This window comes from Carcharhinus amblyrhynchos, chromosome 20, assembly GCF_965287045.1.
Source record: "Carcharhinus amblyrhynchos chromosome 20, sCarAmb.v2.hapA, whole genome shotgun sequence".
Taxonomy (NCBI): Eukaryota; Metazoa; Chordata; class Chondrichthyes; order Carcharhiniformes; family Carcharhinidae; genus Carcharhinus; species Carcharhinus amblyrhynchos.
The window spans coordinates 435031-456977 of NC_137343.1; the positions used below are offsets into that span (position 1 = coordinate 435031).

Consider the following 21947-nt stretch of genomic DNA (forward strand, 5'->3'; position numbering starts at 1 on the left):
TAATCACAAACAGGGCATATAAAGAGACAAACTCAATTTACAGAATAATGGTTGGAATGCGGATCTTGGATTCATCTCACACTATCTGTAACCCCCATGACTTGCCTGGATTTGTAAAATCTCACTCACTGTCCTGTCTGGAGACAATACACATCTCTTTAACCTGTGCTTTACCCTTTCTCCACTCACATTGTCTGTACCTGTAAGACTTGATTAGCTGTAAAGATTTACATTCCAATCATTATTCTGTAAATTGAGTTTGTGTCTTTATATGCCATGTTTGTGATTAGAACTCCTTTGCCACAACCCTCTGAGACATCGAGTCTCTTCTAATCTGGCCACTTGCACGTCCCCCAATTTGAATCATCCAACATTGCTGGCAGCCTTTAGCTGCTTTGGTGCAATGTTGTTCACACCCATGCACTCCCTTTCACAAATCTCTTCATCTCTCCCTTGCTTTCCTGCCTTATGTGATTCCTTAAAACTGATTTCTTTGACCAAGCTTTTGATTACCCTGCATCAGTATGGGAGATGGAAGAGGAGAAAGGAGAGAGAGGGGAGGGCCTAGGTGGGATGCTCTTACAGAGAATTGGTGCGAACTTGATGGACCAAATGGCCTCCTTCTGCAATGTAAAAATTCTACGGTTCTCTGGACGAAATTTCTCCTCGGTCCTAAATTGTTACCCGTATCTTAGACTATGACCCCTGGTTCAGGACATCCCAACCATCTGGCACATTCTGCATCTACTCTGTCTAGTCCTGACAGAATTTACTAAGTTTCTATGAGATCCCCTCTCGCTCTTCTACACTCCAGCAATACAATCCTAATCAACTCAGTCTCCCCTCTTACGTCAGTCCTGCCACCCCAGGAATCAGCCAAGTAAGCCTTCTCTGCACTCCCCCCATAGCAAGGGCATCCTTCCTCAGATTACGAGAGCAAAACTGCGCACACTACTCCAAAAAGCTGTATATGTAACAGCAAGACATCCCTGCTTCTGTATTTGAATCCTCTCACTATGAAGGCCAACGTACCATTTGAGTTTTTTACTGCCTGCTGCACCTGCACGCTTACTTTCAGCAACTGGTGCACACCCTCCTTTCAATCTTCACCCATTCAGATAATCTATTTTCCTATCACTGCTTCCAAAGTGGATAACCTCACATTTCTCCACATTATACTCCACCTGCCATGCCGATACCCACACACTCAGCCTGTCCAAATCACACTGAAGCATCTCTGTATCCTCCTCACAGCTCACCCTCACACCCAACTTTGTGTCATCTGTAAATTTGGAGATAATACTTTTAGGTAACCTTTAAGTTACGTTCCCTAATCCAACGTAGCCGATTCATGCCTCATACTATTGTAGTTTCCTTTATTTAGATCCCGGAGCCTTGCCTCAGAATTAACTCTGTCACTCTCCATATTGATGAAGAATTCTATTCTGGTCATTCATCCCTAAGGAGCCTTGCACAACTCAATTGACAATTATGACTTGATTATGGTTCTGAAAGTGCAATGAAATAAAATATTACTGTTCAATACAAAAATGAAATACTGTGGGAATAGGAAATAAAAACCGAAAAATGTTCAAATCCGTCAGATTAAGTAGTTTCTGTGAAGAGAGCAACTGTGTTAAGGTTAAGGTCAATGACCTTTAGCCAGAACGTTCAGTGCTTAATGATTTGAACGATGTTGCTTGAGCAGTTGTTCCACAGTTGGGCCAACAATTGGTCAATTGCCCTTTGAACTCTGGCTATCTTTGAGGTCAGGTCAGCTCTTTTTGTGTAGGTCATCTGTGTTAATGAGGGAAGTATTGGCCAGACCGTGTTTCCACACGGAACTGAGGGACGTGTCATGTTTATTGAACTCGGGTGAATCTTCTACTGACTGGGATAACGTAGGAGATAAGACACTTTATATTATATACGGCGATGCAGCACCTACTCGACGCCAATTTGTTATCCTTTTCTTTGTAAATCCAGGTGAACTATTGGCATTCTGAACAGTGCAATATGATCAATGGGACAGCAGGCGAAATGTGGCCACCCTTCATGGATCCATCTGACTCATTAACGTTTTACAGTCCCGACACCTGCAGGTAGCAACCAATGATCCAAAGCACAAGTTCACGTTTCTTGTCGCAAGATTTGGCCGATTTAAAACCAATACAACTGCAGGCTGGATAGAATGCTTGTGTTTGGAGATGTGTGGGGTGAAGCACAGCATTGGGTTAATTATCCACTTGGATTTGCTCCTGCTGCTGTGCTGCAATTATGTTGATCCAAGAAGCAAAGTTGCCACATTTCAGTATCTGGATGTGCGATGCACTGACCTCACGTTCGGTGACAATTGTCATCTCTCTCAACCCAAATGCATGGGTAGAATTCACAGAGAATAAATGAATTATGTAACAGAAATAGAGGGAAGCCAAGGAGACAATAAAGAGAACAAAGAAAATTACAGCACAGGAACAGGCCCTTCGGCCCCTCCAAGCCTGTACTGACCATGCTGCCCAACACTTCTGGGTACCGTATCCCTTATTCGTGTATTTGTCAAGACACCCCTTAAAAGTCACTACCGTATCCGCTTCCACTCCTTCCCCCCGGCAGCGAGTTCCAGGCACCCACCACCCTCTGTGTAAAATATCTGCCTCGTACATCTCTTTTAAACCTTGCCCCTCGCACCTTAAACCTGTGCCCCCGAATAATTGACTCTTCCACCCTGGGGAAAAGCTTCAGACTATCCACTCTGTCCGTGCCTCTCATAATCTTGCAGACTTCTATCAGGTCTCCCCTCAACCTCCGTCGCTCCAGTGAGAACAAACCAATTTTCTCAAATCTCTCATCACATCTAATGCCCTCCATACCAGGCAACATCCTGGTAAATCTTTTCTGTCCCCTCTCCAAAGCCTCCACATCCTTCTGGCAGTGTGGTGACCAGAATTGAACACTATATTCCAAGTGCGGCTTCGCTAAGGTTCTACAAAGCTGCAACATGACTTGCCAATTTTTAAACTCGGTGCCCTGGCCGATGAAGGCAAGCATGCCGTATGCTTTCTTGACTACCTCCCCCACCTGCATTGCCACTTTCAGTGACCTGTGTACCTGGACACCCAGATCCCTCTGCCTATCAATACTCTTAAGGGTTCTGCCATTTACTGTATATTTCCTATCTGTGTTAGACCTTCCAAAATGCATTACCTCACATTTGTCTGGATTAAACTCCATCTGCCATCTCTCCACCCAAGTCTCCAACTGATCTATATCCTGCTGTATCCTCTGATGGTCCTCATTGCTATCCACAAATCCACCAACCTTTGTGTCATCCACAAACTTACTAATCAATCCAGTTACATTTTCCTCCAAATCATTTATATATATTACAAACAGCAAAGGTCCCAGCACTGATCCCTGAGGAACACCACTTGTCACAGCCCTCCATTCAGAAACACACCCTTCCACTGCTACCCTCTGTCTTCTTTGACCGAGCCAGTTTTGTATCCACTTTGCCCCCTCACCTCTGATTCCATGCGACTTCACCTTCTGCACCAGTCTGCCGTGAGGGACCTTGTCAAAGGCCTTACTGGAGTCCATAAAGACAACATCCACTGCCCTACCCTCATCAATCATTTTTGTCACTTCCTCGAAAAACTCGATCAAGTTAGTGAGACACGACCTCCCCCTCACAAAACCATGTTGCCTGTCACTAATACACCCACTTATTTCCAAGTGGGAGTAAATCCTGTCTTGAAAAATCCTCTCCAATAATTTCCCTACCACTGATGTAAGGCTCACCGGCCTGTAATTACCTGGATTATTCTTGATACTCTCGTTAAACAAAGGAACAACATTGGCTATTCGCCAATTGTCTGGGATCTCCCTGTAAGAAGTCTCACAACACCAGGTTAAAGTCCAACTGGTTTTTTGGTAGCAAATGATGAAGATCGTGACCTCCCCTGTGGCCAGTGAGGATAGAAAGATTTCTCTCAAGGCCCCAGCAATTTCCTCTCTTGCCTCCCTCAGTATTCTGGAGTATATCCCATCAGGCCCTGAAGACATGTCTACCTTGATGTTTCTCAAGAACCCCAATACCAGCTTTTTGATCTCAACATGACTCAAACTATCTACACATCCTTTCCCAGACTCGTCATCCACCAAGTCCTTCTCTTTGGTGAATACTGACAAAGTACTCATTTAATACCTTGCTCATTTCCTCTGGCTCCACACACACATTTCCTCCCTTGTCCTTGAGTGGGCCAACCCTCTCCCTGGCCACCCTCTTGCTCTTTATACATGTATAAAAAAAGCCTTGGGATTTTCCTTAATCCTGCTGGCCAATGCTTTTTCATGAAGCCTTTTAGCTCTTCTTACTCCTTGCTTAAGTTCCTTTCTACTTTCCTTGCGTTCCCAGCCTCCTAGCTTTGACAAATGCTTCCTTTTTCTCCTCTGCACTCTTTCCAATGCTTCCACATCCCTCTTATAGTGAGGTGACCAGAACGGCACACAATATTCCAAATGAGGTCTCATTTGGAAGGTCCTGTACAGTTGCAGCATAACCCCACAGCTCTTAAACTCCAACTCCCTATTAATAAATGCTAACACACTATAAGCCTTCTTCACAGCTCTATCCACTTGAGTGGCAACATTCAGAGATCTGTGGAGATGAACCCCAAGATCTCTCTGTTCCTCCACATTCCTCAGAACCCTGCCGTTGACCCTGTAATCCGCATTCAAGTTTGTCCTCCCAAAATGACTTCCCCTCGCACTTATCAGGGTTAAGCTCCATTTGCCACTTTTCGGCCCAGCTCTGCATCCTATCAGTGTCTCTTTGCAGCCTACAAGAGCCCTCCATCTCATTCACTACTCCACCAATCTTGGTGTCATCAGCAAATTTACTAACCCACCCTTCAGCCCCCTCTTCCAAGTCATTGATAAAAATCACAAATAACAGAGCACCCAACACTGACCCCTGTAGTCTGAAAATTTTCCCTCCACCACCGCCCTCTGTCTTCTATGAGATGTGGAGATGCTGGCATTGGACTGGGGTAAGAACAGAAAGAAGTCTCTCAACAGCAGCTTAAAGTCCAGCAGGTTTAAACCTGTTAAGCTAGTGTTGTGAAACTTCTTTCTGTTTCTATAAGACAGCCAGTTCCTTATCCAATCGGCCAAATTTCCTTCTATCCCACACCTCCTTCCTTACTTTGAGCCTACCATGGGGAACCTTATCAACAGCCTTACTAAAATTCATGTATATGACATCAACTGCTCTACCTTTGTCTACACACTTAGTTACCTCCTCAAAGAATTCAATCAAATTTGTGAGGCAAGACTTACCTCTGACAAAACCGTGCTGACTATCCCGGATTAAACTGCACCTTTTCAAATGGTCATACGTCCTATCCCTTAGGACCCTGTCTATTAACTTACTGACCACCAAAGTAAGACTAATTGGCCTATAATTACCAGGGTCATTCCTATTTCCTTTCTTGAACAGAGGAATAACATTCGCCAATCGCCAGTCCTCTGGCACAATCCCTGTAGACAGTGAGGACCCAAAGATCAAAGCTAAAGGTTCTGCAATCTCATCCCTTGCCTCCCAGAGTATCCTAGGATGTATCCCATCTAGCCCAGGGGACTTATCCACCCTCAAGTTTTTCAAAATTGCTAATACACCTTTCCTCAGAACATCTACCTCCTCCATCCTATCAGCCTGCATCACGTACTCATCCTCAAAAGCATGGCCCCTCTCCTTTGTGAACACTGAAGAAAAGTATTCATTCAACGCCTCACCTATCTCTACTAACTCCATGCACCAGAGGGTGGTGGGTGAATGGAATCGGCTGCCGTCGGTGGTGGTGGAGGCAAACTTGTTGGGGTCTTTTAAGAGACTTCTGGATGAGTACATGGGATTTAATGGGATTGAGGGTTATAGGTAGGCCTAGTAGATAGGGATATGATCAGTGCAACTTGTGGGCCGAAGGGTCTGTTTGTGCTGTAGTTTTCTATGTTCTAAGATCCCACTACTATCCTTGACCGGCCCTAACCTCACCCTGGTCATTCTTTTACTTCTCACATAAGAGTAAAAAGCCTTGGGGGTTTTCCTTGATCTGACCCACCAAGGACTTCTCATGCCCCCCTCCTAGCTCTCCTAAGCCCTTTCTTCTTAACTCATTCCTAGCTACCTTGTAACACTCAAGCGACCCAACTGAACCTTGTTTTCTCATCCTTACATACACTTCCTTTCTCCCCTTGACAAGACATTCAACCTCCTTTGTAAACCATGGTTCCCTCACTCGGCCATTTCCTCCCTGCCTGACAGGAACATACCTATCAAGGACACGCAGTATTTGTTCCTTGAACAAGCTCCACTTTTCGTTTTGTGTCCATACCTGACAGTTTCTGTTCCCATCTTACACTCCCTAATTCTTGTCTGATCACATCATAATTACCCCTCCCCCAATTATAAACCTTGCCCTGTTGTGTGACCCTATCCCTCTCCATTGCAATAATGAAGGACGCCGAATTATGATCACTATCTCCAAAGTGCTCTCCCCCAGACAAATCTAACACTTGGCCCAGTTCATTACCCAGTACCAAGTCCAACGTGGCCCCACCTCTTGTTGGCTTATCCACATATTGTGTCAGGAAACCCTCCTGCACACACTGTACAAAAAGTGTCCCATCTGAATTATTTGACCTATAAAGGTTCCAATCAATATTTGGAAAGTTAAAGTCACCCATGATAACTACCCTGTGGCCTCCACACCTATCCATAATCTGCTTTGCCATTTCCTCCTCCACATCTCTATTATTATTTGGGGGCCTATAGAAAACTCCTAATGACGTGACCGATCCTTTCCTATTTCTAACTTCAGCCCATATTACCTCAGTCGGCAGATCCCCCTCGAAATGCCTTTCAGCAGCCGTTAAACTGTCTTTGATTAACAATGTTACTCCTCCACCTCTTTTACCACCTTCCCTACTCTTACTGAAACATCTATATCCCGGAACTGCCAACAACCATTCCTGTCCTTGTCCTAACCATGTCTCCGTAATAACAACATCATAGTCCCAAGTACCAATCCACGCTCCAAGTTCACCTACCTTATTCCTGATGCTCCTTGCATTTGAAGTAGATACACTTCAACCCACCATCCTGTCTGCCAGTACACTCCTGCGACCTTGATACCTTCCTCAGGACCCTCAACACTGGCTTCTGGGCTCCAGCTCGTTTTCCCATCCCCCTGACAAATTAGTTTAAACCGCTGTCTTCTCCTCCGCTCCCCCCCCCCCACCCCAAAGAGCCATAGCAAATTTCCTTCCCAAGGTATCAGTGCCCCTCTGGTTCAGGTACAAACCGTCCTGTTTGTACAGGTCCCACCTTCCCCAGAATGTGCTCCAGTTATCCATGTAGATGAAACCCTCTCTCCTACACCATCCCTGCAGCCACATGTTAATCTGCACTCTCTCACTGTTCCTCAACTCACCTAGCATGTGGCACTGGCAACAAACCAGAGATGACAACATGCTTTGTCCTGGATCTCAGCTTCCATCCTAGCTCCCTACATCATTGGTACCGATGTGCACCACGACCTGCGACTGATCCCCCTCCCCCTTAAGGATCTTGAAAACACGGTCCGAGACATCACGGACCCTTGCACCCAGGAGGCTACGTAACATCCGTGAGTCTCTTTTTTGCTGCCGCAGAACCTCCTATCTATCCCTCTAACCATCGCATCCCCAATTACTATTACTCTCCTACTCTCCTCCTTCCTTTTGGTCGCCGCACTTACGCAAGGATATTTTGGCCTTGGAGGGAGTGCAGAGGAGGTTTACTTGGCTGATACCGGAGTTGAGGGGGTTGAGCTATGAGGAGAGGCTGAATAAACTAGGCTTGTACTCGTTAGAGTTTAGAAGAATGAGGGGAGATCTCATTGAGACGTATAAGATGATGAATGGGATGGATAGGATAGAGGTGGAGAGACTCTTCCCGCTCAGAAAGGACAGTAGGACTAGAGGGCACAGCCTCAAGATAAAGGGGGGGCGGTTTAGAACGGAGTTGAGGAGGAACTTCTTCACTCAAAGGGTGATGAATCTCTGGAATTCTCTGCCCGTTGAAGTGGTGGAGGCTGCCTCGCTAAATATTTTTAAGACGCGGGTTGATGGGTTTTTGAGAAGCGAGGGGATTAAGGGTTATGGGGAGAGGGCGGGAATGTGGAACTGAGCCACGACAGATCAGCCATGATCTTATTGAATGGCGGGGCAGGCTCGAAGGGCTAGATGGCCTACTCCTGCTCCTATTATGTTCTTATGTTCCCTCCTAAGGCACAGGGACGGACTCAGTGCTGAAGATCTGGTCACCCTGGTTTACCACTAGTAGGTCATCTCCCTCAACAGTATCCAACGTGGTATATTTGTTGCTGAAGGGAACAATCAGAGGGGATCCCCACACTGGCTGCTTCCTCCCAGCTTCTCTCACCATTACCCATCTATTTTCATTCTTCGGAGTATCCAAATCCCTGAAGCTTTTATTTATGATCACCTCTGCCTCCTGAATGATCTGAAGTTCATCCAGCTCCAGCTCCAGTTCCCTAACGTGGTTTTTGAGGAGCTGGAGATGGGTGCACTTCTCACAGGTGAAATCAGCAGGGACACTGACGGCATCTCTCACCTCAAACATTCTGCAGGAGGAACATTTCACTGCTTTCACTGCCATTCCCTCTCGATAAAAAGAAAGATCTTGCCTGATATTCCCTCACTCCCTTAGGTTGGAGGAATAAGCTAAAAAAAAAAGAGGAAAGCTTACCTGCTCTCACTCCAAGTCTTTTTTTAGATTAGAGGAGGGGGGAGAGTGGGTGACTCGGTTTTCGCCCCATTCAAATTTATTGGGCGAAACAGAAACTTTCCAGGTCTCACTGGGATCTACTTCCGGTTTTGCATTCCCAGCTGCCTTAGAAAAAACTCTGGAAAAAAAAGTTAAAAATCCCTCTTACCTACCAGCTCTCTTCACTGAATCACCCCTTCAACTGCTCCTCTGGAACAATGAGGCGTTAAATAGGTGGGGAAGCAAGCTGTGATGAGGAAATAAAAAGTTTACAAATGGCTATTGTCAGGCTAGGGGAATGGGCCAGAATCTGGCAAATGGAGTTTAATGTGAATAAATGCGAGGTTATCCTTTTGGCCAGAAAAATAAAAGGGCAAATTACTATTTAAATGGGAAACAGATTCAAAAGGCGTCTGTGCAGAGGGATCTAGGTGTCCTTGTGCATGAGTCTGAAAGTGGGTATACAGGTGCAGAATGTGATAAGGAAGGCAAATGGAATCTTGGCATTTATTGCAAAGGGTCTGAAGTTTATAAGTAGAGAAGTGTTGTTACAACTGTATAAGGTGTTGATGAGATCACACTTGGAATATTGTGTTCAATTTTGGTCACCTTCTTTAAGGATGGATGTGGTGGCACTGGAGGTGGTTCAGAGGAGCTTCACTCAATTCATTCCAGGGGTGAAGAGATTGGTATATGAGGGCTGGTTGAGTAACTTGGGCTTGTACTTGCCGGAGTACAGAAGAATGAGGGGGGATTTGATTGAGGTATAAAAAATACTCAACAGGATTGATAAAATAAATATTAATCAAATGTTCTCCCTTCTAGAACAGTCTAGGACATGAGGTCATAGTTGTAGGACAAGAGGTCATAGTTGTAGCATAAGAGGGAAGAGGTTCAAGACACATAAGGAGAAGCAACTTCTCACAGAGAATCTGTGAATTTATGGAACCCAGAGTGCAGTGGATGCAGAATCAGTCAGTGGATTCAAGGAAGAGATAGATAAATATTTGATTAAAGTGGATAAAGGGCTTTAGGGGAAAAAAGCAGGAAATTGAAGTTAGGACGAAATGGAGATGAGCCATGATCATGTAGAATGGGTTAGAAGGGCTGCATGGCCCATTCTCACTCCGAATTTCTCTGTTCCTGTGAGAGGCTGAGAAAACTGGGCTTCTATTCTCTGGAAGTTAGAAGAATGAGAAGTGATCACATTTCAAATATGTGAGATTGTGAAGGAGCTCTCAGTAGACACTGAGAGGCAGACTGTGTGCCTGGGGAATCTACAGCAAAGGGTCATATTCTCAACTCAATCATCTAGGACTGAAATGAAGAGAAATTTATTTATTCACAGGGTTGTGAATCTTTGGAGTTCTCTACCCTGGAGGGGTAGTGGATGATCCACCACTGAATATATTTAAGGTGAAAAAAACAGATTTTTGGTCTCAAGGCATCAAAAAATATGGATGAGGAAGTGGAAAGAGGTAAAGAACAGTTACATTTTTATTGAGTATTGGAGCAGACTTGAGGGGCTAGGGCTGTGCATTTGGGTTAGGATTGTGGTTCAGGGTTAGGGTCATGGACTCAAGTTAATGATAGGGTTAGGGTCCTCATACTAGTCCTTACATCCTACATGTTTTATAAGTTGGACAGTGCTGGGCGTGTGTAGAACTAGATGATGCGTGAGAAAGATGAGATTTCCCTTTGCAGATCAGTTGGATAAAATCACTGAAGATCTGATGGACTGAATGTTTATGTTGGGTCTTTCTATTCACTTAGCTTTGAGTTGAGAGTTTGCAAAGGGTCATTTCCTGAGTATAAAAGGAAATTTAGTCACAAAATTATTGAATGTTTTTTTTAATAAACAGAACTTTGGAACTAATTTATCAGAAATCTGGTTGGACTTTTGACGTACCTTCTTACCGATACATTGCTCCAAAGACGATGTTTGCGAATGGGACAGTGTACCCCCCCAATGAAGGCTTCTGTCCATGTAGACAGTCCGGAGTGCTGAACGTCAGCACGTGTAGATACAGTGAGTATATAAGCCTCTTTACATGTGACACAGTAATAAAGGTTTGGATTTATTTGTGTTTCTGAGTCCTCAAAGTGCTTTATTTTCAATGACTTACATTTTGAAGTGAGATGTCTTTTTTTTATTGTCCATTAGGGGATGTGGGTGTCACTGGGCAGAACAGCATTTATTGTCCATCCCTAATTGCCCTTGAGAAGGTGATGGTGAACTGTCTTCTTGAATCACTGCAGTTCTGTGGTGTAGGTAGACCCACAGTGCTGTTAGGGAGAGAATTCCAGGATTTTGAGCCAGTGACAGTGAAGGAACGGTGATATTTTTCAAAGTCAGGATGATGAGTTGCTTGGAGGAGAACCTCAGGTAGCGGCGTTCCCAGCTATCTGTTACTCTTATTCTTCTAGGTGGTAGAAATAACACGCATGGCAGTTGCTGCCCAAGGGACCCTGATGGGTTGCTGCAGTGCATCTTGTAGATCATACACATGGCTGCGTCGGTGGTGGGGGGTAGTGAATGTTTATAATGGGCTGTCGATCAGGTGGGCTGTTTTATCCTGGATGGTATTGAGCTTTTTGAGTGTTGTTGGAGTGCACTCGTCCAGGCAAGTGGCCAGTATTCCATCACACTCCTGATTTATGCTTTATAGATGGTGGATAGGCTTTGACAAGTCAGGAGGGGTTTCCAATCTTTAACCAGTTCTTGCAGCCACAGTATTTATGTGGCTAATCCAGTTCAGTTTCCTTATTAATTCAAGGGTTGTGGACTTCACTGGCTAGACCAGAATTTATTGTCTGTTCCTAATTGCCCTTGAGAGCTAGTGATGAGCCATCTTCTTGTCAGTGAAGGCACTCCTGTCTCCCGAATGCTGATGGTTCAGCACTGGTCACGTTCTCTTCGTGCTGATGCTCATTGTCTGGTACTTGTATATCTGAGTGCTACTGATCAGAACAGGTCTCCTTCACCCATTATCTTTTGTGATCTTTTTAACCTGTTAACACTTGCAATGATCTCTGCTTCAGTCACCAGCTTTTATTCATTGAAAAGCTTCACAAACTTTGTGTAACTGGGACTTCTGGTTATTTCATCTGTTTTTCAGATTCTCAAGTTTTTATCTCTCACCCACATTTTTACAATGCTGACCCAGTCCTGTGGGAAGCTGTTGATGGATTAAATCCAAATGAGGAAGACCACGCACTCTTCATTGACATTCATCCTGTAAGTGTTGTAGGCCAGCAATGTTTAGATGTCCTTATTGGGCATTAATTTTACATCTTTCACTTGCTTCTTATTGCAGATTGCAAAAGATCTGCAGTGTTCTGTAAATATAGACCAGGTTTCTGGGTAGTATTGAGTTAGGCATTCTGATAACAACATGTCTCATTCATCTCAGCTGATGGGAGATTTTCTTTTGCCTTCTACATTTGGCATGTTTGTATCTTGGGAGAAGTTATTTGTTCTTGTTCTCTCACTCAATTTGCAAGATCCTGCAAAGACACGATGTTCAGTGACTGTGATGTGCAAACTCCTGCACATTGAGGAAACTTGGAGAACCACTTACCAATAAACTGAATTCAATGTCAGGTCTGATATCGTAGATTACCATAGGCTAAGTTTGTGAATTGAACACAGTAAGAAGTCTGACAACACCAGGTTTAAGTCCAAATTGGTTGGACTTTAACCTGGTGTTGTCAGACTTCTTACTGTGTTTACCCCAGTCCAATGCCGGCATCTCCACATCCTGACTACTTTTGATGAAGAGAAACATTACTGACTTCAATTCACAAAGTCAGCTTTTTGAGATAGACAACTCCCAAGATGTGGGAACTGAGGAACATCTTTACCATTTCATTATGAATCTCAGTTGAAGGCATGGATTTGATACAGTTCGTGTGAGTTGATGGAGGACTTTCGTCTTCCTGGTGTTCCGGACAAGTCTGAGGCGCTCATTGTAGTACTTCAGCTGGAACACTGACTTGAACATCTTTCTATTCAGAAGTGGCACTTGCCTTGATTTGACCTTCAGCCGGTTGGGGTTGAAGAGTTCGGTGTGATTAGTTATTACCGCACCTGAGGGAATCTGCCAATAGAAAGTTTGCGTTATTGTTGCAAGAAAGATTAAATCTCAGAATTTTTACGATGCAGAAGGAGACCCTTTGACCCATTGTTTTTGCACTGGCTCTCCAAAGGAGCAACTTGCCAACTTCCACTCCCCCTACTTCACCCCTTAACCCTGCACACCTTCCTTTTCCAATCAGTTTAATTCCATCTTGAATGTTTCCACTGAGCCTGCCTCCAGCTGTCGGGCAGTGAATTCCACACTTTAACTGCTCGCTGGAGGAGAATATTTTTCTTCATATCACTACTGCTTCCTTTAATTATTTTAAATCAGTTCCCTCTCAATCTTGACCCTTTCACAAGTGGGACAGTTCTCCCCATCTACTCTGTCCCGATCCCTTGTGATTTTGAATAACTTTCTGCCCATATGGACGTAGACATCACCATATTTTTTTGTTCATTGTGCTTGAGAAGGTGGTGATGAGCTGCCACCTTGAGCTGCTGCAGGCTGTGTGGTGTAGCTACACCCACTGTCAGGGAGGGAGTTCCAGGATTTTGACCCAGTGACAGTGAAGGAATGGTGATATACTTCCAAGTCAGAATGGTGAGTGGCTTGGAGAGGAACCTCCAGATAGTGGTGTTCCCTAGAGGGGAACCTGCTGGTGGTGTTCCCATGGATAATGACATTGAATGTCAAGGGGAGACAATTAGATTGTCTCGTATCCGGCATGTGTGTGGTACAAAGGTTACTTGTCACTTATTAGCCTAAATGTGAATGTTCTCCAGGACTTGCTGCGTGCAGGCACCCTGGTCTCAACATGTGTGTCCAAGCGCCTTCATGTCTGTGCAGATTCATGATCAGAAACTTCCAGATTCACAGCTCTGACCTGATTACTGATCCTCCAACACCATAGCACTTGGCAAATGGGACTTTAATGTAGGGGCCTTGTGATGGCGTCATTGATCCACACGATACGGAAGGATTTCAGTGAGGTGTCAAAGTAAAATGGCCAGGTGCTTGGTTCCACTGGAGCCTCTTTCCCATCCCGGGCACTCAGTCAGATATCGTCTGTTTTGTCAGTGAAGTGTTTGGACCGCACTTTGTTCAGTATTTCCGCAATCTTGACATCAGTGGGTCTCCCAGGAGCAGGTAGCTCCTGACAGCATTGCCTAAGAATCATCAGAGCACAGAAATCTTTCAACCACATTAAAGCGACTGGCTACAGAGGAGAAGAAAGAGTCTGTTTCGAGCCAGTGCCATGGAACTGGTTATTGAAGCCAAATGATTCATGATCATTAATTACAAACATATGAACTTGAAGCAGGAGTAGGCCATTCGGCCCCTCGTGCCTGCTCCACGATTTAGTAAGATCATGGCTGATAGTAACTGCATCCCCAGCCCCTTATAAAACATCTATCCAGCTCTACCGTAAAATATTCGAATCCTCCCACACCTTTTCGGGAGGAGAGTTCCAGATATTCCCTGCCCTGGTGAGTGGAAACAATTCTCCTCCTCTCCATCTTGAATGAGCGACCCCTTATTTTTAGACAGTGACCCCCTAGTTCCAATCCTCCCACAAGAGGAAACATCCTCTCCACATCCACCCTGTCAATATCCCTCAGGATCTGAAAGTTTCAATCAAGTCATCTCATATTCTTCAAAACTCCAGCGGATACAAGCCTGGCCTGTCAAACCTTTCCTTATAACACAACCTGCACACTCCTGTTATTAGTGTAGTAAACCTTCTCTAAACTGTTTCCAACAATTAACTTCTTTCCTTAAATGAGACCAATACTGTTCACAATACTCCGCCTGTGGTCTCACTGATACCCTATACGAATGAGACATAAGCTCCCTACATTTCTATTCAATTTCCCTCACAATGAACAACTACATTCTATTAGCTTTTCTGATTACTTGTTGTACCTGTATAATAGTCTTTTGTGATTCATACACTAGGACACCCAGATCCCTCTACATCTGAGTTCTGCAATCTCTCACCGTTTAGATAATGAACTTTTTTTATTCTTCCTGCCAAAATGAACAATTTCACATTTTTCCACATTAGACTCTATTTTCCAGATCTTTGCCTTCTCAGTGAACCTATCTATATCTTTTTGTAGCTTCTTTGCCTTCTTCACAAATTACTTTGCTACCTTTTTGTCATCAACAAATTCACAAAAATATATCTAATCCCTTCATCCGGTCATTTATATAAATTATAAACAGTTGAGGTCCTAGCATTGATCCCCATGGCCCTCCACTTACCACATCCTGCCAACCAGAAAAAAGATCCTTTCATGTTAACTTTATTTCCTGTTAGCTAGCCAATCTCCTATCTGTGCCACATGGGTGGCACAATGGTTAGCACTGCTTCCTCACAGAGCCAGGGACCTGGGTTCAATTCCCGACTTGGGTCACTGTCTGTGCGGAGTTCACATGTTCTCTTCGTGTCTGCGTGAGTTTCCACCAGGTGCTCTGGTTTCATCCCACAGTCTGTAAGATGCGCTGGTTAGGTGCATTGGCCATGCTAAATTCTCCCTTACTCTCGTGCCTGTTCAAGTACACTATGGTGACGGGTGGATTCTCACAGTAACTTCATTGCAGTGTTAATGTAAGCCTACTTGTGACAATAATACATAAACTTCAAACAATATGTTACCCCTACACCATGAACTTTTATTTTCCAAAATAACCTTTGATGTGGCACTTTGTCAAATATGTTCTGGAAATCAAAGTACAGTACATCACCCATTCCCTTTTATCCACACACATGTTGCTTCCAGTTATATATTTAAGCGATTGCATGATTGTTTTCCGAGCAGATCAGATGAATTGATCATGAGGCCGTTATGGTGTTTCACAGGCTTCTTCTTCGTTTCATTTTCTGTTCTGTGCAGAGAACACCTCTTTCAATAAACTGTTACGTTGAATCTATGCAAGCAAACCACATCTTTCTTCTTTTGGTTAAAATCCACAACCCCTAACATAGTTGGGACGTTCTACTTCCTCAAAAAACCCCAATAAGTTGGTTAAACATGATTTCCATTTCACAAAACCATGCCTGATTACGTTGAGATTATCGAAGTACCGTGTTGTAACATCTTTTATAAAGGCTGTAACACAGAAAGAAAGAAAATAGGAGCAGAAGGAGACCATTCAGCCCTTCGAACCTGCGCCATCATTCATTATGATCATGGCTAATCATTCAACTCAACAGCCTGATCACGCCTTCCCCGCACATCCCCACCATATTCTTTGATTCTCTTCGTCCCAAGTGCTATGTGTTTAACTCCGTCTTGAAAACATTTGGTGTTTTGGCCTCAACTACTTTGTGGGACAAATTCCAAACATTTTCTCCAACGGTTTTTCGGCTAATTGTCCTATACCTTGTTTGTCTCTATCAATAAATACCTTTTCATTCTCTGTGTTTGAAACAGTGAGAGTGACAGGTCCTCTGGAGAGGGCAGCCAGAGCCACGCCCATGGCACCCGGGGAGGGGGGCTTAGATGTGCAATGAAGGAGGAGTAAGAGCAATAGTGATCGGAGGCTTGATAGTGAGGAGTGCCGATTGGTGTTTCTACTACTGCAGACAGGACTCTAGGATGGTGTGTTGCTTACCAGGTACAAGGATCAGGAATGTCACTGGCTGCAGGGCATCCTGAAGGGGAAGGGCGAATGGTCAGAGGTCATGGTTTGCATTGGTAAAAAGGATGAGGATCCTGCAACAGGAACTGGGGAGCTGGATAGCAGATTGAAAAGCAGGATCTCAAAGGTTTTGATTTCTGGATTAGATGGTGCCACATGCCAGTGAATACAGGAATAGGCAGATGGAGCAGATGAATGTGTGGCTGAAGAGCTGATGCTTTAATTTTCCAGATCACTTGCTTTATTTCTGGGGAAGATGGGACCTGTAGAAGTCAGACGGGTTTTACCTGAACCAACAAGTGACCAACATCCTGTGAGAAAGTTTGCTAGTGTTGTTGGGGAGGCGGTTTAGGCAGGCTTGGGTCATAGTGTGGGGGTACAGTAGGGGGTGATGCTCCAGCAGGAAAAGCAAGTCCATCTGAAAGGCACATGGGAATATGGCAAGGCTGGATGGCGTTTATTTTGCCGTGAGGTAAGGCAGATGGGTTGAGAGTGTTGATTAACACATGGGCGTGTGACATTATTGCTGACACAGACATTGCTGAGGGTGGGGCATTACTGGCAGCTCAATATTCTGAGGTATAGAACCCTCAGATGAGGCAGGAGGTGGTGTCACGATATTGATCAAGGAATCCATTACTGCTGTGAGGAGGGATGATATTTTAGCAGGATCCTCAACTGAGGCCATATGCATGGAACTTGAAACAAAAAGAGGGCAATCACAAGGCTGGGAGTGACCACTGAAGTGTTCCTCAACAGGAAAGGAACAGTCTTGGTGATTGTCGAGCGGTGTTCGTTCATTGGTTGTCATAACGTCTGTATGGACCAAGATACTTGACAGCAGTGTACAGTGTTCTAGGACCTTTTGCTGTTTGTCATTTTCATAAATGACCTAGATGAGGAAGTGAAGGGATGGGTTAGTAAGAAACAAAGGTTGGTGGTGTTGTGGATAGTCTGAAGGAATGTCAGAAGTTGCAGCGTGACCTAGATAGGATGCAAGACTGGGCGGAGAAGTGGCAGATGGACTTCAACGCGGATAAATGTGTAGTGGTCCATTTTGGCAGGACCAACGGGATGCAGGAGTACAATATCAAGGGTAGGAGTCTTAGCTGGGTTGAAGAGCAGAAGGATCTTGGGGTCCGGGTCCACAGGACTCTTAAATCGGCCTCGCAGGTGGAGGATGTGGTCAAGAAGGCGTACGGTGTACTGGCCTTCATTAATCGAGGGATTGAGTTGAGGAGTCGGGAGGTAATGCTGCAACTTTATAGGACCCTTGTCAGACCCCACTTGGAGTACTGTGCGCAGTTCTGGTCGCCTCACTGCAGGAAGGATGTGGAAGCTATTGAGAGGGTGCAGAGGAGATTTACAAGGATGTTGCCTGGATTGGGAGGCATGCCTTATGGAGATAGGCTGAGGGAGCTAGGTCTCTTCTCCCTGGAGAAACGAAGGTTGAGAGGCGACTTGATAGAGGTTTATAAGATGTTGAGACGTATAGATTCTCGGAGGCTATTTCCCAGGGCTGAAATGGTCGCTACGAGAGGACACAGGTTTAAGGTGCTGGGGAGCAAGTACAGAGGAGATGTTAGGGGTAAGTTTTTCAGTCAGAGGGTGGTGAGTGAGTGGAATCGGCTGCCATCGATGGTGGTAGAGGCGAACTCACTGGGGTCTTTTAAAAGACTTCTGGATGAGTATGTGGGATCTAATAGGATTGGAAGTTACAGATAGTTCTATGGCTTGGTCGGTATGGATGTGATCGCAACTTGTGGGCTGAAGGGCCTGTTTGTGCTGTAGTGTTCTATGTTCTAAAATAACAGATTTCCCACAAAAGATGTTGGCTGGGGTTTTCCCGGAGATCAGTGGGAAAGCTGCACCTTCGGAAACTAATCATGCATTGTTCTGTGTCCTCAAACTATCGTGGTTGGGGAGGATTGATTGGGCCTCATAATGGGATGCTGGCCTTCATAGCGAGGGGGATTGAATATAAAAGTAGGGAGGTCTTGCTGCAGCTGTATAGGGCATTGGTGAGGCCGCAGCTGGAGTACTGTGTGCAGTTTTGGGCGCCGCACCTGCGCAAGGATATTTTGGCCCTGGAGGGAGTGCAGAGGAGGTTTACTAGGCTGATACCAGAGTTGAGGGGATTGAGCTATGAGGAGAGGCTGAATAAACTAGGCTTGTACTCGTTAGAGTTTAGAAGAATGAGGGGAGATCTCATTGAGACGTATAAGATGATGAATGGGATGGATAGGATAGAGGTGGAGAGACTCTTCCCGCTCAAAAAAGACAGTAGGACTAGGGGGCACAGCCTCAAGATAAAAGGGAGGCGGTTTAGAACGGAGTTGAGGAGGAACTTCTTCACTCAAAGGGCGGTGAATCTCTGGAATTCTCTGCCCGTTGAAGTGGTGGAGGCTGCCTCGCTAAATATTTTTAAGAAGCGGGTTGATGGGTTCTTGATAAGAGAGGGGATTAAGGGTTATGGGGAGAGGACGGGAAAGTGGAACTGAGCCACAACAGATCAGCCATGATCTTATTGAATGGCGGGGCAGGCTCGAAGGGCTAGATGGCCTACTCCTGCTCCTATTTCTTATGTTCTTATGACATGTTAATGTATTCAAATGAAGCTCCAACATTCAGCACGTTTCGTCAGGGACGAGGGAGGGACAGTTGCCTTGTTTGTTGCTGGTGTGTAACACCACTTTGCACTTAGTGATATTTTCTGCTTCTGTTGACAATGTGAGCAGAAGTGGAAATCCCCATACGCTGCTTTTACAAAAATCCACAAACACTATTCGCGACACTTGCTTTTAATTCCAGATTTTACACCTTCCTGTTGCTGTGGGTTTGAGCTTGTGTCACTGAACCTTTAGTCTGGATCTCTGGGTTACTAATTCAGTGATATTACCATTTTGTTAGGGCTCTTGTAGCCATGGATGGACTGGCACTCTTGGAGAATGGCCTATTTGTGGTGTTTTATACAGTTGGAGCATATTTCTAGCCTGAGCAGAAAAAGTGTGGTTCCTATTTGCAAAGATCACGTGGCCCTGCTGTTGTAGTCTTTAGGTAAAATTTGTATTATTTCTTCCTTTCAGTTAACTGGAATTCCTTTAAATGTCTCCATCAAATTACAGCTGAATTTGTTTGTGAAAGCGGTGCGTGGAATAACGTGAGTATTTCTCATCACCATTGAATCGTTTTCTGCTGATTACATTGCAACAGAGTCTCCATGGGTGACAGGTTCAATTCCTGATCAATCTCAATGTGAAGAAACACTGTCAACGTCAAAACCCTTTCCCATTCTTAGTGTTAAATCCACACCCATTCCAGATCCGAACCACTGGCTGTGTTACACTTCAGCTAGGGGCAGCCTACAGGATGTAAGGTCAAGTTCCTCCTTGTCCTGACCAGGACTTGTTGGCTGTTGAACTCAGGATGGTGTTGGGATTGCAAGAGGTACAGTAGGTTTTGTACTAATGATGTTTTTTGTATTTTATGTTGAAAGGGAAACGGGGAATATTCAGCCCGTGTTGCTGCCGTTACTTTGGTTTGATGAGGTGAGATGATAAAAACAATTCCACTTAAGTATAGGATGTATAGGAATGTTTCAGGATTTTATTGGGGTCTGTTGGGGGGCACGAGAAACGGATTATATCCAGCCTTTCACATCAAATTCACTCTCAATTGCTTCAAATTCTCACCCTGTGCTGATCCTCCTGATGCAGGCTCGGGGAATCACTGTTGCTGTGGGATATTCACTGGGTTTGAGGGGAAAAAACAAACTTTAATGAACTGTTTGTAAAACATTTCTTCTATAAATAAACCTGAAACTGTAAAATTCTAAAAGGTTTTGAGCTATGTTGTAAAAAAAAGATACAGCTGGTTACACGTTTGGAATGTAGATCAAGGTGGCAGTATTATCACTGGATTAGTGACCCGGGGACCCAAGTTCAAATCCCACCATGGCAGATGGTGAAATCTGAACTCTGGAATTAAGTCAAATGATGACCATGAAACCATTGTCATTAAAACTCATCTGGCTCAGTAATGTCCATTAGGCCTGTCCTCCGAGTGACTCCAAACTCACTCTAAACTGCCCTCTGAAAATGGCCTAGGTAACCACTCACACGGTATATGATGGCCCAGCCAGTTACACACACCCCGAGACAAATAAAAGATAATCCCCTCCCCTCAGCTAGCGAACCATGCAAATTGAACTTTGCTTTCCTGTTTGCAGATGGGATATATCGATGGCCCACTTTTACACAATTTCTACAAGTTCCTGGTGTTGGTGCCAGATGTTTTTGAATATCTGCAGTACAGCCTGATGTCTCTGGGCTGCCTGCTCATACTAATTGCTGCAGTTCTTGGAACCGTGAGCTGGAAGTGGCAGGTAAGATCATTCAATCATTAATGAAAGTATAAAACAACAGCAAAATGATACTCTGTAAATAGTGCAGTGTTTTAAATAAATGTTAAATTAGAAACAACCAGTAAATCTAAAAATAATCCATTATGTTTTGCCCCGTACTAAATGAATTAAAATGAATGAACAGAAATTTCTGGAAGCCAAGCGGTGTCTATGGAGTGAAACAGAGCTCACATTTCAGCTCAATGACCTTACATCAACGCTGCAAAAGTTTGACAGACCTTTTTATCAAAGGGTGGAGAGTCTTTGTAACTCCCTTCCTCAAAAGGCAATGAGAGCAGAGTCTTTGAATAGTTTTAAGGTAGAGCTCGATAGATTCCTGATTAACAAAGGTGAGAAAGGTTATTGGGGGTCAGCTGAAAGCGGGGTTTAAATCAGATCAGTCATGGTCTTATTGAATGGCAGTGCAGCCTCGAGGGGCCAAATGGCTTTTTCCTATTTGTAATTCATTGGGATTGTATGTTTTTAAGCAAGTACAGAGGCAAGGTAAGGCAGCAGAGGAGTAAAGAACCAAAGGGAAGGTCTGAGTTAGGATTGAGGATGGTTTAATGACAAAAGGGATACAGAAACATTGAAAATAGGAGCAGGAGGAGGCTATTTGGCCCTTTTGAGCCTGCTCCACCATTCAATATGATCATGGCTAATCATCCAACTCAATAGCCTAATCCTCCTTTCTCCCAATCCCCCTCCCTTGCACAATACCCTTTGATCTCCTTCACTCCAAGTGCTATATCTAACTCCTCCTTGAATATAAGAACGTAAGAAATAGGAGCAGGAGTAGGCCATCTGGCCCTTCGAGCCTGCCCCGCCATTCAGTAAGATCATGGCTGATCTGAAATGGATCAGTTCCACTTTCCCGCTTTCTCCCCATAACCCTTAATTCCCTTGTCTATCAGAAACCTATCGACCCGTGACTTAAATATATTCAGCGAGGTAGCCTCCACCACTTCAACGGGCAGAGAATTCCAGAGAT

General features: G+C 44.5%; 1 protein-coding gene across 2 annotated transcripts in view; it reads left to right on the forward strand.

Moving 5' to 3' along the window:
• The window catches only part of scarb1 (scavenger receptor class B, member 1), a 112079-nt gene that overhangs the window by 72369 nt on the left and 17763 nt on the right, over positions 1-21947 (forward strand). For both annotated transcript variants that reach the window (XM_080207914.1, XM_080207915.1), the window contains exons 6-11: positions 1987-2102; positions 10690-10856; positions 11947-12065; positions 19641-19714; positions 20051-20102; positions 20783-20938. In XM_080207914.1, the coding sequence (XP_080064040.1) occupies positions 1987-2102; positions 10690-10856; positions 11947-12065; positions 19641-19714; positions 20051-20102; positions 20783-20938 (684 nt within the window). The remainder of the gene's footprint in view (positions 1-1986; positions 2103-10689; positions 10857-11946; positions 12066-19640; positions 19715-20050; positions 20103-20782; positions 20939-21947) is intronic.